Source organism: Physeter macrocephalus, chromosome 4 (genome assembly GCF_002837175.3).
Source record: "Physeter macrocephalus isolate SW-GA chromosome 4, ASM283717v5, whole genome shotgun sequence".
Lineage (NCBI taxonomy): Eukaryota > Metazoa > Chordata > Mammalia > Artiodactyla > Physeteridae > Physeter > Physeter macrocephalus.
The window spans coordinates 44,750,270-44,765,951 of record NC_041217.1 but is presented as its reverse complement, the minus strand read 5'-3'; the positions used below and the strand labels follow the sequence as shown (position 1 = coordinate 44,765,951).

Sequence of the window (15,682 nt, the reverse complement as noted above, 5' to 3'; positions counted from 1 at the left end):
GCAAGGGAAAAGCAACAAATAACATACAAGGGAATCCCCATAAGGTAAACAGCTGATCTTTCAGCAGAAGCTCTACAGCCCAGAAGGGAGGGGCAAGATATACTTAAAGTGATGAAAGGGAAAAACCTACAACCAAGATTACTCTTCCCAGAAAGGATCTCATTCCGATTCGACAGAGAAATCAAAGGTTTACAGACAAGCAAAAGTTAAGAGAATTCAGCACCAGCAAACCAGCTTTACAACAAATGCTAAAGGAGCTTCTCTAGACAGGAAACACAAGTGAAGGAAAAAACCTACAAAAATAAACCCAAAACAATTAAGAAAATGGTAATAGGAACATACATATCAATAATCACTTTAAATGTAAATGGATTCAATGCTCCAACCAAAAGACTGGCTGAATGGATACAAAAACAAGACCTGTACATACACTGTCTACAAGAGACCCACTTCAGACCTAGGGACACATACAGACTGAAAGTGAGGGGATGGAAAAAGACAGTCCATAAAAATGGAAATCAAAACAAAGCTGGAGTAGCAATATTCATATCAAACAAAATAGTCTTTAAAATAAAGACTATTCTAAGAGACAAGGACACTACATAGTGATCGAGGGATCAATCGAAGAAGAAGATATAACAACTGTAAATACCTATGCACCCAACATAGGAGCACCTCAATACATAAGACAAATGCTATGAGGGGAAATCGACAGTAACACAATAATAGTAGGGGACTTTAACACCCCACTTACACCAATGGATAGATCACCCAAGCAGAAAATAAATAAGGAAACACAAGCTTTAAATGACATATTAGACCAGATAGACTTAATTGATATTTATAGGATATTCCATCCAAAAACAACAGAATAGGATTTCCCTGGTGGCACACTGGTTAAGAATCCGCCTGCCAATGCAGGAGACATGGGTTTGAGCCGTGGTCTGGGAAGATCCCAAATGCCGCGGAGCAACGAAACCCATGCACTGCAACTACTGGGCCTGCATTCTACAGCCCACTTGCCACAACTACTGAGCCCACATGCCACAACTACTGAAACCCGCAAGCCTAGAGCCCGTGTTCCACAACAAGGAGAAGCCACCACAATGAGAAAACCATGCACCACAAGGAAGAATAGCCACTGCTCGCCACAACTACAAAAGCCCACGTGCAGCAACGAAGACCCAATGCAGCCAAAAAATAAATAAATAAATTTATTTTTGAAAAAAAAACAGAATACACTTTCTTCTCAAGTGCACATGGAACATTCTCCAGGACAGATCTCATCTTGGGTCACAAATCAAGCCTTGGTAAATTTAAGAAAATTGAAATCATATCAAGCATCTTTTCCAACCACAACGCTATGAGACTAGATATCAATTACAGGAAAAAAAGTGTAATAAAATACAAACAAATGGAGGTTAAACAATATGCTGTTAAACAACCAAGAGATCACTGAAGAAATAAAAGAGGAAATCAAAAAATACCTAGAAACAAATGACAATGAAAACATGATGACACAAAACATATTGGATGCAGCAAAAGCAGTTTTAAGAGGGAAGTTTACAGCAATACAATCCTACCTCAAGAAACAAGAAACACCTCAAGTAAACAACCTAACCTTACACCTAAACCAATTAGAGAAAGAAGAACAAAAAACCCCAAAGTTAGGAGAAGGAAAGAAATCATAAAGATCAGACCAGAAATAAATGAAAAAAGAAATAACAGAAACAACAGCAAAGATCAATAAAACTAAAAGCTGGTTCTTTGAAAAAATAAAAAGAATTGATAAACCATTAGCCAGACTCATCAGGAAAAAAAAGAAGACTCAAATCAACAAAATTAGAAATGAAAAAGAAGTAACAACTGACACCTCAGAAATACAAAGGATCATGACAGACTACTACAAGCAACTATATGCCAATAATACGGACAACCTGGAAGAAATGGACAAATTCTTTGAAAAGTAAAACCTTCCGAGACTGAACCAGGAGAAAAAGAAAATATAAACAACCAATCACAAGCACTGAAATTGAAACTGTAATTAAAAATCTTCCAACAAACAAAAGCCCCAATATTAACAAACTGAAGGGTAAAAACCATATGATAATCTCAATAGACATAGAAAAAGCTTTTGACAAAATTCAACACACATTTATGATAAAAACTCTACAGAAAGTGGGCACAGAGGGAACCTACATGACATAATAAAAGCCACATATGACAAACCCACAGCAAACATCATTTTCAATGCTGAAAAACTGAAACCATTTCCTCTAAGATCAGGAACAAGACAAGGGTGCCCACTCTCACCACTATTATTCAACATAGTTTTGGAAGTTTTAGCCACAGCAATCAGAGAAGAAAAAGAAATAAAAGGAATCCAAATTAGAAAAGAAGAAATAAAACTCTCACTGTTTGCAGATGACATCATACTATACATAGAAAATCCTAAAGATGACACCAGAAAACTACCAGAGCTAATCAGTGAATTTGGTTAAGTAGCAGGATACAAAATTAATGTGCAGAATTAAGGCTCCCAGACTTCAGACTATACTACAAAGCTACAGTAATCAAGACAGTATGGTACTGGCACAAAAACAGAAACACAGATCAATGAAACAGGATAGAAAGCCCAGAGATAAACCCATGCAACTCTGGTCACATTACCTTTGACAAAGGAGGCAAGAATATACAATGGAGAAAAGACAGCCTCTTCAATAAGTGGTGCTGGGAAAACTGGACAGCTACATGTACAGGCATGACAGAAGACCTAAACAGACATTTCTCCAAAGAAGACTTACACATTGCCAACAAACACATGAAAAGATGCTCAACATCACTAATCATTAGAGAAATACAAAGTCAAAACCACAATGAGGTATCACCTCACACTGGTCAGAATAGTCATCATCAAAAAATCTACAAACAATAAATGCTGGAGAGGGTGTGGAGAAAAGAGAACCCTCCTGCACTGTTGGTGGGAATGTAAATTGATACAGCCACTATGGAGAACAGCATGGAGTTTCCTTAAACTACAAATAGAACTACCATATGACCCAGCAATCCCACTACTGGGTATATACCCTGAGAAAACCATAATTCAAAAAGATACATGTACCACAATGTTCATTGCAGCACTACTTACAGCAGCCAGGTCATGGAAGCAACCTAAATGTCTATTGACAGATGAATGGATAAAGAAGATGTGGCACATATATACAATGGAATATTACTCAGTCATTAAAAGGAACAAAATTGGGTCATTTGTAGAGGCGTGGATGGACCTAGAGACTGTCAAAGAGTGAAGTAAGTCAGAAAAACAAATACCATATGCTAACGCATATAAATGGAATCTAAGAAAATGGTACTGATGAACCTAGTGGCAGGGCAGGAATAAAGATGCAAATGTATAGGACAGACTTGAGGACACAGCGGGGAAGGGGAAGCTGGGACTAAGTGAGAGAGTAGCATTGACATATATACACTACCAAATGTAAAATGGATGGCTAGTGGGAAGCTGCTGCATAGCACGGGGAGATCAGCTCAACACTTTGTGACAACCTAGAGGGATGGGATAGGGAGGATGGGAGGGAGGCTCAAGAGGAAGGGGATATGGGGATATATGTATATATATATACCTGATTCACTTTGTTGTACAGCAGAAACTAACACAACATTGTAAAGCAATTATACTCCAATAAAGATGCAAAAAATAAATATAGTATAAAAAATAAAAAAGAAATAAGAAAAATAAAAAGAGGGAAAGGGATGTATTCTTCAAAAATGTCCATGTTGATGGGACTTCCCTGGTGGCAGAGTGGTTAAGAACCTGCCTGCCAATGCAGGGGACACAGGTTTGATCTGTGGTCTGGGAAGACCCCACATGCCGTGGAGCAACTAAGCCCGTGTGCCACAACTACTAAGCCTGCACTCTAGAGCCCGCAAGCCACAACTACTGAAGCCCGCGCACCTAGAGCCCGTGCTCCACAACTAGAGAAGCCAACGCAGTGAGAATCCCGCACACCACAACAAAGAGTAGTCCCTGCTCACCACAACTAGATAAAGCCCGCATGCAGCAACAAAGACCCAATGCAGCCAAAAATAATAAATAAATAAATAAATTTATTTATTTATTAAAAAAAAATGTCCATGTTTTAAAGGAGAGAGAAAGACTGTGGAAATCTTTCCAAATTAAAGAAACCTATGGGCTTCCCTGGTGGCGCAGTGGTTGAGAATCCGCCTGCCGATGCAGGGGACACGGGTTCATGCCCCGATCCGGGAAGATCCCACATGCTGCAGAGCGGCTGGGCCTGTAAGCCATGGCCGCTGAGCCTCGGAGCCTGTGCCCCGCAATGGGAGAGGCCACAACAGTGGGAGGCCCACGTACCACAAAAAATAAATAAATAAACAAATAAATAAATAAACAAACAAACCTAAAGACATATGGCAGCTAAATGCAATATCTGATCCTAATGTAAATCCCAAATTGGATAGGGGGAAAGGATGGTATTGGGTTAACTGACAAAATAAGAGATGAATGGTAGGTTAAATAAAAAGTATTGTATGAAAGCTAAATTTACTGAGGTTGATACAAATAATGTGGTTAAATAAGAGATATTCGTATCCCTATTTTTAGGAAATATAGATATCCTAAGAAAGTAGATAGGGATAAAACACCATTATGTATGTAACTTACTCTTAAATTGTTTAGAAAAACAATCACATGTGTGCACGTGTGTCCCGGGGGGAGGGAGGGAGAGAAAGACTGAGAGACAGAGAGAGAGAGAGATTGAGAAAGTGGGTGCAAAGCAAATGGGGTAAAATGCTATTAATAAGTGATTCTGAGTAAAGAGCATGCACCTGTTTCTCTGTACTAGGTTTTTTTTATCTTTTTAAAAAAATCTTCTGTAAGTTTGAAATTACCTCTAAATAAAAAGATTAAAATATTGCTATGTCTACTGCTAACAAAAAAATTAAAATATAGACATAAATATACAAATGCATGCAGACACACACGTGTGTATATATGTGCCTGTGTGTTTATCTATTTTAAAGATGTATCTCTTAAAGATTCTGATATCTCAGTAACTAAATGGACTTTTTAATAATCAAAATGATTGAGAAGTTAACGTATTTGTCCTATATGTAAATAAGGGAAAGACAGAAAAAGCCCAAATAGGGTAGAAGCAGTTATTACTGATAAAACAAAGCCATTTCATGTTTATTTCCCCCATCAATTGACATTTTCAATGAACCAGTTATATCTAACTTATTTAAGTTGGGAAAGCATTAGGTTTCTCATTCTCATTTTTAAATGGAGAAACTGAAGCATGGTGAAAAGCCACAGTAAGTAATACAGCTGAGATTCAATAGTATGTCTCTTGAAACACAGTAACAATGTCAGTAGAAGTTTTGGTAGCATTTAGTAGCAAGCTGCTTACCTTTCAATAGCTAATTCTTTGTTAGAAAGTTGCTGCACTGTAATCACAACCTTCTTCTCTATTCCTTGTTTTAATTTGAAATAAAATTTATCTCTATCCTTAGGCACAGGACTGAAATATGCAAAAAGAACAGGAATTAACAATAATTAAAAACAATAAAAAAGATCTCTCTTTCAAGGTTAGAATGAGCCAACAAACTATTTAAGCAACAACACCCTTATTCTTAAGATATCCTAACTCTCATCTTGACACAGAGTAACTACAAACTTTACAGTCAGCAAAACAGAGTTTTTATTAATTTTTAAACTGGGTTTACAAGAGCCTTATAATTTATCCCTAACGAGATTAAAATCAAAACTTTTAAAATGACATCATTTCAAATTTTAGTTTTTAAATTTTAACAAATTTAGGAACATGGTTTATTTAATTACTTTTAAGACTGTCACATTTCTGGTTTAGCTGGTTGCATGAATGCCTTTAACACAGTGAAACCCAAGGCAAAAACTGAGAAGAAGAGCTTACTTTTTAAACATCTAGAATTTGAGATGACTGTGACAAATCCAAGTAAATATAAATAAAAGATGAACAAAGAGGTACAGATCAGGGCAAGTTAAATTCTAGCCTAGGCCAGACTGACAATTCTCAAGAATTAGTTCATTAAAACAATAAGTGTCTAAAAGAAACAAAATAAAAACAGTTAAGTGTCTAAAATATAGGTTGCCTTATCTGAAAAGGAAAAATACCTTTAGCAACTTATTTGACCTAAGACTCAATTTCTGTATCTGTAAAAAAACAGGTAAAATACCTAACTAACAATTATGGTTAGAAACAAAGGCAAAGTAAAGGCCCATAACTGATCATTAAAGAGTATAACTGTTTCCTATTATCTGCCTATTTTTGAACTAAAGAAGAACATTCCAAATACACAGCAGAAGGAAATGGTTAATTAAATGATGCTCAAACCGTACAATATACTACCGGTAACCATTAAAAATGATTTTAAGAATATTTTAATTGAAAAATTCTTATATCATGAAGTTAAAAGAAAAAACTATATATATATACAACTGTATAAAAATACACCCTAGAAATCAAATATTAAAAGTGATTGTGGGGACTTCCCTGGTGGCACAGTGGTTGAGAATCCGCCTGCTGATGCAGGGGACGTGCGTTCATGCCCTGGTCCGGGAAGATCCCACGTGCCGCCAAGCGGCTGGGCCCGTGAGCCATGGCCGCTGAGCGTGCGCATACGGAGCCTGTGCTCCGCAACAGGAGAGGCCACAATAGTGAGAGGCCCGCGTACCGCCAAAAAAAAAAAAAAAAAAAGTGATTGTGGCTGACAAAACCATAGCTTTTTATTCTAATTTTATTATTTTACTAAATTTTCTACAGTAAATATCAGTATTTTTAAATATTAAGAAAATAATTTACATAAAATATCTGAAAAGCATGACAAAAGTGAACCATACATTCACCAGTGAAATATTTCTTTATCATCCTAAAGCTTTATACCAACATTGTATATTCTGGAAACTTTAAACTAGCCAATATTATATTTCAGACACAATACCAATTTTTAATCTTTCCAAACAACCTCACCTAAAGTTTCCTTTTCCATCATCTTCTTTTACCTCCAAGGAGACACTGAAGGTAAATACATCACTGTCAGGGGTAGGAATAACTGAGTCTTTAACATCAGATACTTGTCTAGAAGACCGTTTGAAAGCTGTACAGAAACTATACAAAATTCTGCTTACCTAAAAGAATAAAAATGGAAACAATATTAGACAAAGATTTAACTGCATTTTGATAAACTTCTTTCCTAATTCTTGAATCTATAATTTCCCATGGTCACAATGCTCTTTAGCAGATAAAGTAGATATAGTCTAAGCATATACACACACACACACACACACACAGTTTGTAATATACAGTGTGTATATATACATAGTATAAGCATATATACACACACACAGTTGACCCCTAAACAACATGGGTTTGAACTGCACGGGTCCCCTTATACGCAGATTTTTTTCAATAGTAAATACTACAGTAGTATACAAGCCGCGGTTGGTTGAAGTGGCAGATGCGGAACAGTGGATAAGGAGGAACCGCTCATATGGAGGGCCAACTATAAATTATACATGAATTTTTGACTGGGCAGAGGGTCAGCGCCCCTACCACACACCACCCCCCAGCCCCAGTGCACTGTTCAAGGGTTAACTGTAGTTTGCTTCTTTCAATCTGGCATTTAAACACCAAAATAAAGACGTTTAATTTAAAGTCACAAAAGAAGCTTTATGTATATATAGATGTTTCTATGACCCCTAAGATACTATATTGCAATGAATGAATCCTAAGATAATTACTAGAATGATACTGGCATCTAAACCTTCCCAATGAACACACACAAACAAGGTTTTAGCCCAAGGTGTCAATTTCTCTTTTTACTTCTCTCAGCTTGAGAGGGCTAGATCCTGAGGCATAGAATAAATACTGTTTTTTGCAAAAAGAAAACATGGTAGCACGATTTAAAGAGCTTCCAGTATTGTTACTCAACGTTGTTGTTGTATAAATGTGTCACAGAATGAATGAATCCTGACATGTTCTTATCTAATTTACTAGTATTAAGCCACCCTGGTGACTTTATATACACACACATACATAAATATATGTATGTGTGTATATATATGGATGGCTTTTGCTCCTCCCCTGAAGTGGAGGAGTACTCTACATCCCACACTCTTCCAGACGGTATTACTTCCTTGGTTCCAAAAGAAGCATCATACCATCTCAAACTTGTCCGCTTCAAACACAAAAGACCTTCCAAATCTCTCAGGCACCTCATGGGTTGAACAAATAAAAACAAGATGAAATAAGAAGGGTTTGAACAAAGGTCATATTTTCAAAATCTCACACTGGGAGGTACTAGTAAAGAAACTTCTCTGAATATTAAATCCTTCACTTTAGATAAAGTGAATTCAAATTATTCTTTGTATTAATCTAGGATTATAATATTTTATAATTTACTTGAAATAAGAGCACTCTCTTTAACAGTAGAATTTCTTCAAGTATGGGGGTCTTTCCTCAATATTCTATTTTTATTATATTCATACATTCTACCTTTTCTCACACACACATACTCTAACACATTCAATGGTCCTCAAACTTCCAGTGGCCACACTTACATCTAGTAATCAATGATTACCCTAAACTGCCTTTCCAGTGCCAAATCAATAGTTTTCTAAATTAACTGACTTACACAGGTTAACTATATAAGAATGCTGCCTGCCAGCCTAAAGTTCAACTTCAATCAATAGCATCATATTTGTATCACAGCATTTGTAAAATTTTTTAATGTTATCTCATTATAATTTTATATAAATGAGTAAAAACAACAAAGCAGCAAAGGATTCATATTAATAATAACTGTAGACCTCAAATCTTATACAATTAAGACAATGATAAGTATATTCATTCATTCAACCAATACTTTTTTGTGTGTGTGTGGTACGCGGGCCTCTCACTGCTGTGGCCTCTCCTGTTGCGGAGCACAGGCTCCGGACGCGCAGGCTCAGAGGCCATGGCTCACGGGCCCAGCCTCTCCGCAGCATGTGGGATCTTCCCGGACCGGGGACCGAACCCGTGTGCCCTGCATCAGCAGGCGGATTCTCAACCACTGCACCACCAGGGAAGCCCCAACCAATACTTTCTGAGTGCCTGCTGTGTACTAAGTATTATTCTAGGAGAGAGGGATACAGCCGTGTACATGGAGCTTTCATTTCAGCACATGTAAGTTGAATGTGCTTGGGGTGAATGGGAGGAATCATTAGGTAAGGCAAAAACAGATATGTTCAGCCTCAACTGGACCATTATTGGACTTAGCTCAATAATTTAAATGTTATAGAGGAAAACAGAATCAAAGAACATGCTAGAAATAAGTCACTGAAGATTATGCCTACAAGGTAAAGTGTAAACAGGGACTTTAAACTATTTTCAGTACTTTGAGTACTCCCCACTTCCTAACTCCAAATAAAATGTGACATCTCTTATTTACATTTTATGTATATTTAAGAAAACATTTTTAAGCATATTTTTAAGAAAACATTATATGTGAAAACAGAATACCTGTACTTAGTTTTTGATACATTAGTAAAGTTAAACCCCAACCCTATTTATCTTCTCTCCTATATTATTCTATTTCATTTTCTTTGTATCAGAGCTGTCCGCAAGCCTACACATCAGGCCACACCAAAAAAAAAGTCAAAGAACTTTGCAAATTCTAAAGTAGATGGGCAAGGCTCAGGAATTTCTTTTTAAAAAGGCTAAGCATATGGGGCTGAGCCAGAGTGGTAGAGAATGATGGGGGGAAAATCAGACTACACCTTTCTCTCTTCTTGGAGGAAGGACACAACAGTACATTAACAGCAATCAAACTACATTTAATCCTGACCATGTCTTAGAAGTTGCTATCTCCAACAACAAGGTTAAAATGATTTGTGATTTCTAGAGTCTGTGAATAAGCTGGAATGATGATCCAAGAATTGGTAAGGTAGAGTAGCTTCAAAAACAATGATTATCAATGTCTACAGTTATTGGAACAAATTGGGTAACCAATTTCATCATGAAAAAATTTAAAACATAATACCATGGAAAACATTTCTATACATGTCACACTATTAAATACACACACACAAACACACAATAATCTAGAACAGGCATTTTCTTTGCAGAAGTCAAAAGGTTTATTGACAAAAAATACAGTACAATTTTTCCCCAGAGGCAGTACCTACCTACAGAAAGCATTAAACACAAAACTATCTCTTAGAGTTGTTGTTGTTTTTGAAGAGGTGGGCAGGAGGACACTTGTAGATATGTGGAAAGGAGACACACCAAAATCTTAATTCTGATGGAATTCTGAGTAACTTTTACTTTCTTTTGTATTTCAGTATTTTGCAAATTCTCAATTATGTATTACACATTAACAGTCCAAGAAATGCTATTAAATGAAATACTTACTTAAAATAAGTAATACAGGGGGACTTCCCTGGTGGTCCAGTGGTTAAGAATCCACCTTCCAATGCAGGGGACGCAGGTTCGACCCCTGGTCAGGGAACTAAGATTCCACATGCAGAGGGGCAACTAAGCCTGTGCACTCTAGAGCCTGCACCACAACTAGACAGCCTGCATGACGCAACAACTGAGCCCGCGTGTCGCAACTAGAGAGAAGCTCACGCACCACAACAAACAGCCCGCACACCACAACAAAAGATCCCATGTGCCGCAACTAAGACCCGACGCAGCCAAATAAATAAATATTTAAAAATAAATAAATTTAAAATAAAATAAAATAACATAGCAAATTCTTCTAAGATAAAGCCTTTTTACTAATATTGGTGAAAAAGGAGCCACTCTTTTAAAAACGTTTATCCAGAAAATGTTCACCCCAAAAAGTAAATATAGAAAAGTCATCATATAAAAGATACCCAGAAAAATATGTGTTAAAATTTTAAAAACAACTTGCTCAAATATATTACTAATTGAAAGGAGCTAAAACAAGAGGCAATCATACAAGAATTTTTTTAATTACAAAAATCAATTTATTTGAGAAAAACAATATAACTTCCAAATTAATTTCCAAAATAAGGCATTTTGCTAAAATACCATCTCAATAAATATTTGTTTAGCAATAATATTTTCTCATACAAGGAATTAGGTTTTCTTTTATATAGTAGTGTATCAGCAACCCTAAGAAAAACCAATGCATTAAAAGTAAAGATGTTCCTAATGATACCCTTGGTATTATGAAATACCTCTGAATGCCTGTAACACCAGCTGATAAAAACCTGCTTCTAAAACACAACACTGAGAATTGCTAGTAATGGTAAGTATGTCATAACGTACAAACAAACAGCAAAATCTGTTTTGAAGAAAATGGTTACACTGAGTAGTAGAAATAGGAATTCTTAAAGAGAGTCAACTAATTATCTTTAAAAACAGTTTTGTGTAATATATTCATAAAGATGAAACAAGAATAGGTGCCTCTTTGGCTTTTTGCACTGTGCTTTCTGATACTCTGCTCTGTCTGTAATTCTTCAGCAGAACTCTAGCACATCATTCTCCCTGTACAAAGATCATCAGCATCAAGATACTTCTGGCTGGATTCCCCAACTCTTTTGCCATAGATAATTGAGATCCGCTCCAGCAGATTCCCAGAGAAGAACAGCCAGGGCAATAAATCAAATGTGTCCTAACCCTCCTGTGGGAACCCCTAATCCTTGTGTCACAGGTCCAACAAAGCCATCACCCTCACTGGGCTTCCCCTCTACCACTGTTGGTGTCTGCTGATTGTGGGATATTATGGTGAAATAAGAGCACATCACAGTGATAATTGGTAGTGGCAGCCATGCTGCTACTACCTCTTGAGAAGATGTCTTCTTGCCTTTAACTGACAAACTTCTTCAAATCTCATCCAGGGACTCTGCAAACAATGGAAAACAAATTAGTGCCACTGCTGCATGGTACATATTTAAGCAATAAGAATGTCTGTCATCTGTTCCTGAGCTATCTTTGCCAATTGTCTGTGCCCATTAAGAGGGACCCAAATACTAAGGACTGATGTTGCCCCTTCACCACACAACAAGAAACTTCCAGGAACCAGATAACTAGACAACCAGTAAATGCAACAAAAAGACAAGTAATTATTTTTTGAGGGGAGAGAGGAAGATGTCAGACATTCTATAAAAGGCATGAGTAAAACCTAAAGGTTGCTGGAATGCAAGCTATATGACCAAGAAATCCCTTTATAAAGCATAACTGAAAGGTAAAAATCTATATTTACTTTTTATAGTAAAGCAACAGGAAAGCTGTGACTGAAAATTAAATGGGTCTTCAGAGTCATAAACTTCCTTAGGAAACCAGCTTTATCATCTATTCTCTCAGCCTCTGGATAAGGAAAGGGTAAACATAAAATTTGTCAGCCAAACCAGAGCACTTTTGAGAATAAAATGAAGTGCTTTAATAATATACTTGGACAACAGGCATAAACTAGGACTGCTCCAGGCAAAGAGGAGCATAAGGTCACTAGTCTAAATAAATACCATCTATGTTATGGAAATGTCATGAGTATCAAGTAAATGCTTAGTGCAGTGCCAGGCATAAGCCCTATATTTATATTGGGTTGTTATAGAAATGATCTCTCATAATAAAGTTCAATGAAAACTGTCATTTATTTCTCCTTCAAACAATGAATTTTACCACCAATGTCCCAGAATGTAACACTTTGAAAAATTTACTCAAAAAAATTAAATAATAAATGGACATCACTTTATCACAACCTACAATGTACCAAATACCCTCTCCAGAAATACAATTAATACTATTTAATACTATATCCAAAATGGTCAGGCCGAGAATTCCCCCCCAGTTTTATCCACTGCTTACCCACTGTTAAAGCCCTCAAAAATGACAAATACCCCCCCATAAACAAGGGGATGCTATAATCCAAAAAGAGAGTTTCATACCATCACAGTTATGAAAAATGCTTGCAACCAGGTGCCTTTCAATTTCCTTCTACAGTAGTGTTCTGCCTCTCCAAGCAGCAGGTTCTCCAATTCTTCAAAGTTCACTTTCTTCTGTTGAGCACCAGTTATCCAGAATCCACACAGGTATATTAAATGATGGGTGCCAAAATGAAATGCCAGGACTCTACCATCTGCTTCCCCAACTCTGTAGTGGAGTTGTAAGGATCAGAAATAGACCCCCCCAATTTACAAACACACACACACATTCTTTCAACATATTTATATCCACTGCCTCCTATGTGCCAGGCATACTTGTACTCATTCACTCTACCTATCACACATTTGGCCAAGTAGTCAGTATAGGTATATGTATAGGTATTATGTATGTGTATGTAGGTATATATACATACACACATTGGGATGAAATATCAATTCAGAACTATATAAAAAACAAACAAAAAGAAACAAATTTGTTGAGCACATGGGGAGGGGGAAGGGTAAGCTGTGACGAAGTGAGAGAGTGGCAGGGACATATATACACTACCAAATGTAAATTAGATAGCTAGTGGGAAGCTGCCGCATAGCACAGGGAGACCACCTCTGTGCTTTGTGACCATGAGAGGGGTGGGATAGGGAGGGTGGGAGGGAGGGAGACACAAGAGGGAAGAGATATGGGAACATATGTATATGTATAACTGATTCACTTTGTTGTAAAGGAGAAACTAACACACTATTGTAAAACAGTTATACTCCAATAAAGATGTTAAAAAAAGAAAAAAAAGAAAAAAAGAAACAAATTTGAACTTCTTACACAGGCATGGTTCTGACAGAGAACTTCTATGTCTGTACATGTTCATTTTAGTGTAAAAAAAATTAATCACCAGGGCATAATAACAACTGACATACCCCTCATGCTTAGTATCAGACACACAGAAATATACATTTCTATGAGTTCCCATGTTGTGGCCAGAAATAAACTCTCAGAACTCCTGTTAATACAATGGTTTATTTATATTTCATAGTAAAGAGAAAATAGAACAACTGCTACTTTCAGCATTTTCTGCTGACAATTTATATTTCCAAAAGCAAACACACCTGAGACCTTGCCCATCCAAATCCATTTAATAATGCCTTTGAAATGGTTGTATAAGTACTAAAGTTCTAAAAGTGCAAATTATTTTTAATTTGGGGAGAAATCAATAGATACAGAAAAGAAGGCAATTTCTCCATGTATGTAACAGCCATTTGATTCTGAGTCTAAGAATAAACTACCGTTTAATAATTGGTAAGAGGAACTCACTGGCATCTTCAAATAACTACAAGTTGACAATCCTGCTGTATGGGAGCATTTGTATTTATAATTAATACCAGTTATATAGAGCAAAAGCCAGCCTCTGAATGAACGCACATAATAAATGATCACCAGTGAAAATCACAGACATCTATGAAACAATCTTACTGCAGTATCTAAGTGAAAGGCCCAGCAGAGAAACAGGTATTGTTACAGACATTTTTTAAAGTCACATAGACCAACCAACTTAGGCAAAACAATAAAAGAGGGGCAAAAATATTCTTCCTTTCTAAGTCTGAGCAATTACTACCATGGTGGGGTGGGAGGAAAGCTTATCAAGGGGGATTTTTCTGTTACATATGTTAAACTGAGAGAACCACATTAGTGCACAGAGTTATCAGATTTAGCTTTCCATATGCGGCTCTAAGCCATTATAAATATTAACTTTCTCTTCAGAAAGATACTCCAAATTTATGTAATATGGTATATGGTCATACATACTAAATTATATGACAGTGAAATTAGAGTTTGAAAATATTACCCTAATTCATCTCAATAGCGAATTGCTACAACATATTATACTTACTGCCTCTTTAATTTCACAGGAGAAAACATGTATCTGGAATTCTTCTGAACCATGGGAACTCTCTGTAAATGCAAAGCAATTGCTCTCTACTGTCCCATCATGTCCACGTGCACAGAATAACACCTTATAAATTGGAAAAGATGCTATCTCCATGTTGTTGGATTGGTCTATGATTCTGCAGAACGGTGATGAAAAATGAGATAAAATATTAACTAGCAAAGAACAAACGCAAACAGTTTTACTATGCCAATAACATATAAAATAATTATTTTAAAATCACAAAAATAAACTGGTACTAATAAAGCAAGAAAACAATTATCTTCATATTTTTGCTATACACACAAACAAACACACAAATTCTTCACCTTCTTTTGACAATTACTTCATTTTTGTGTCCTATGATCAAATTCATTTACTTTCAAAGCCAAGTATACACTGCCTGGTAAAATCGATGTCACGCATCCCTAAATGCTAGTCTTGTTCTGTTATGGCAAGAGGAATGCCAGTAAAAAACAGCACAGACCATCTCTGGAGAGTTCATTTCTATTTAAAACAGCACCTGTAAGTTTATCCAAGTCCAGGTCATTCATCGTTCAACAAAGACTTCTCTTACCCTAAAAAAGGTCAGAGTGGTTCCAAAGATAAACTTAACAATGGAATTTAAGAGGTAAAAGGAGTTTGTGGGACTTAGGAGCAAATATTTCTCTGACTTTCCCTGTACAAATCCTAAGCCCTAGTTTGATCCAAAACCTCAAGACCACCTCAGGATCTCAAATTGTAGAACTGAGGGGGACCTACTAGGAATAGAGAGGCAAATCAAAACACTAAGTCTTTGTTA

At 36.5% G+C, this 15,682-nt stretch overlaps 1 protein-coding gene across 2 annotated transcripts in view; it reads right to left on the bottom strand.

The window, feature by feature from the left end:
* RABGAP1L (RAB GTPase activating protein 1 like) overlaps positions 1–15,682 on the bottom strand; it is a 642,929-nt gene that overhangs the window by 613,559 nt on the left and 13,688 nt on the right. For both annotated transcript variants that reach the window (XM_055084169.1, XM_028488591.2), the window contains exons 4-6: positions 14,845–15,019; positions 7,044–7,201; positions 5,445–5,555 (exon numbers count right to left, since the gene is read on the bottom strand). In XM_055084169.1, the coding sequence (XP_054940144.1) occupies positions 5,445–5,555; positions 7,044–7,201; positions 14,845–15,019 (444 nt within the window). The remainder of the gene's footprint in view (positions 1–5,444; positions 5,556–7,043; positions 7,202–14,844; positions 15,020–15,682) is intronic.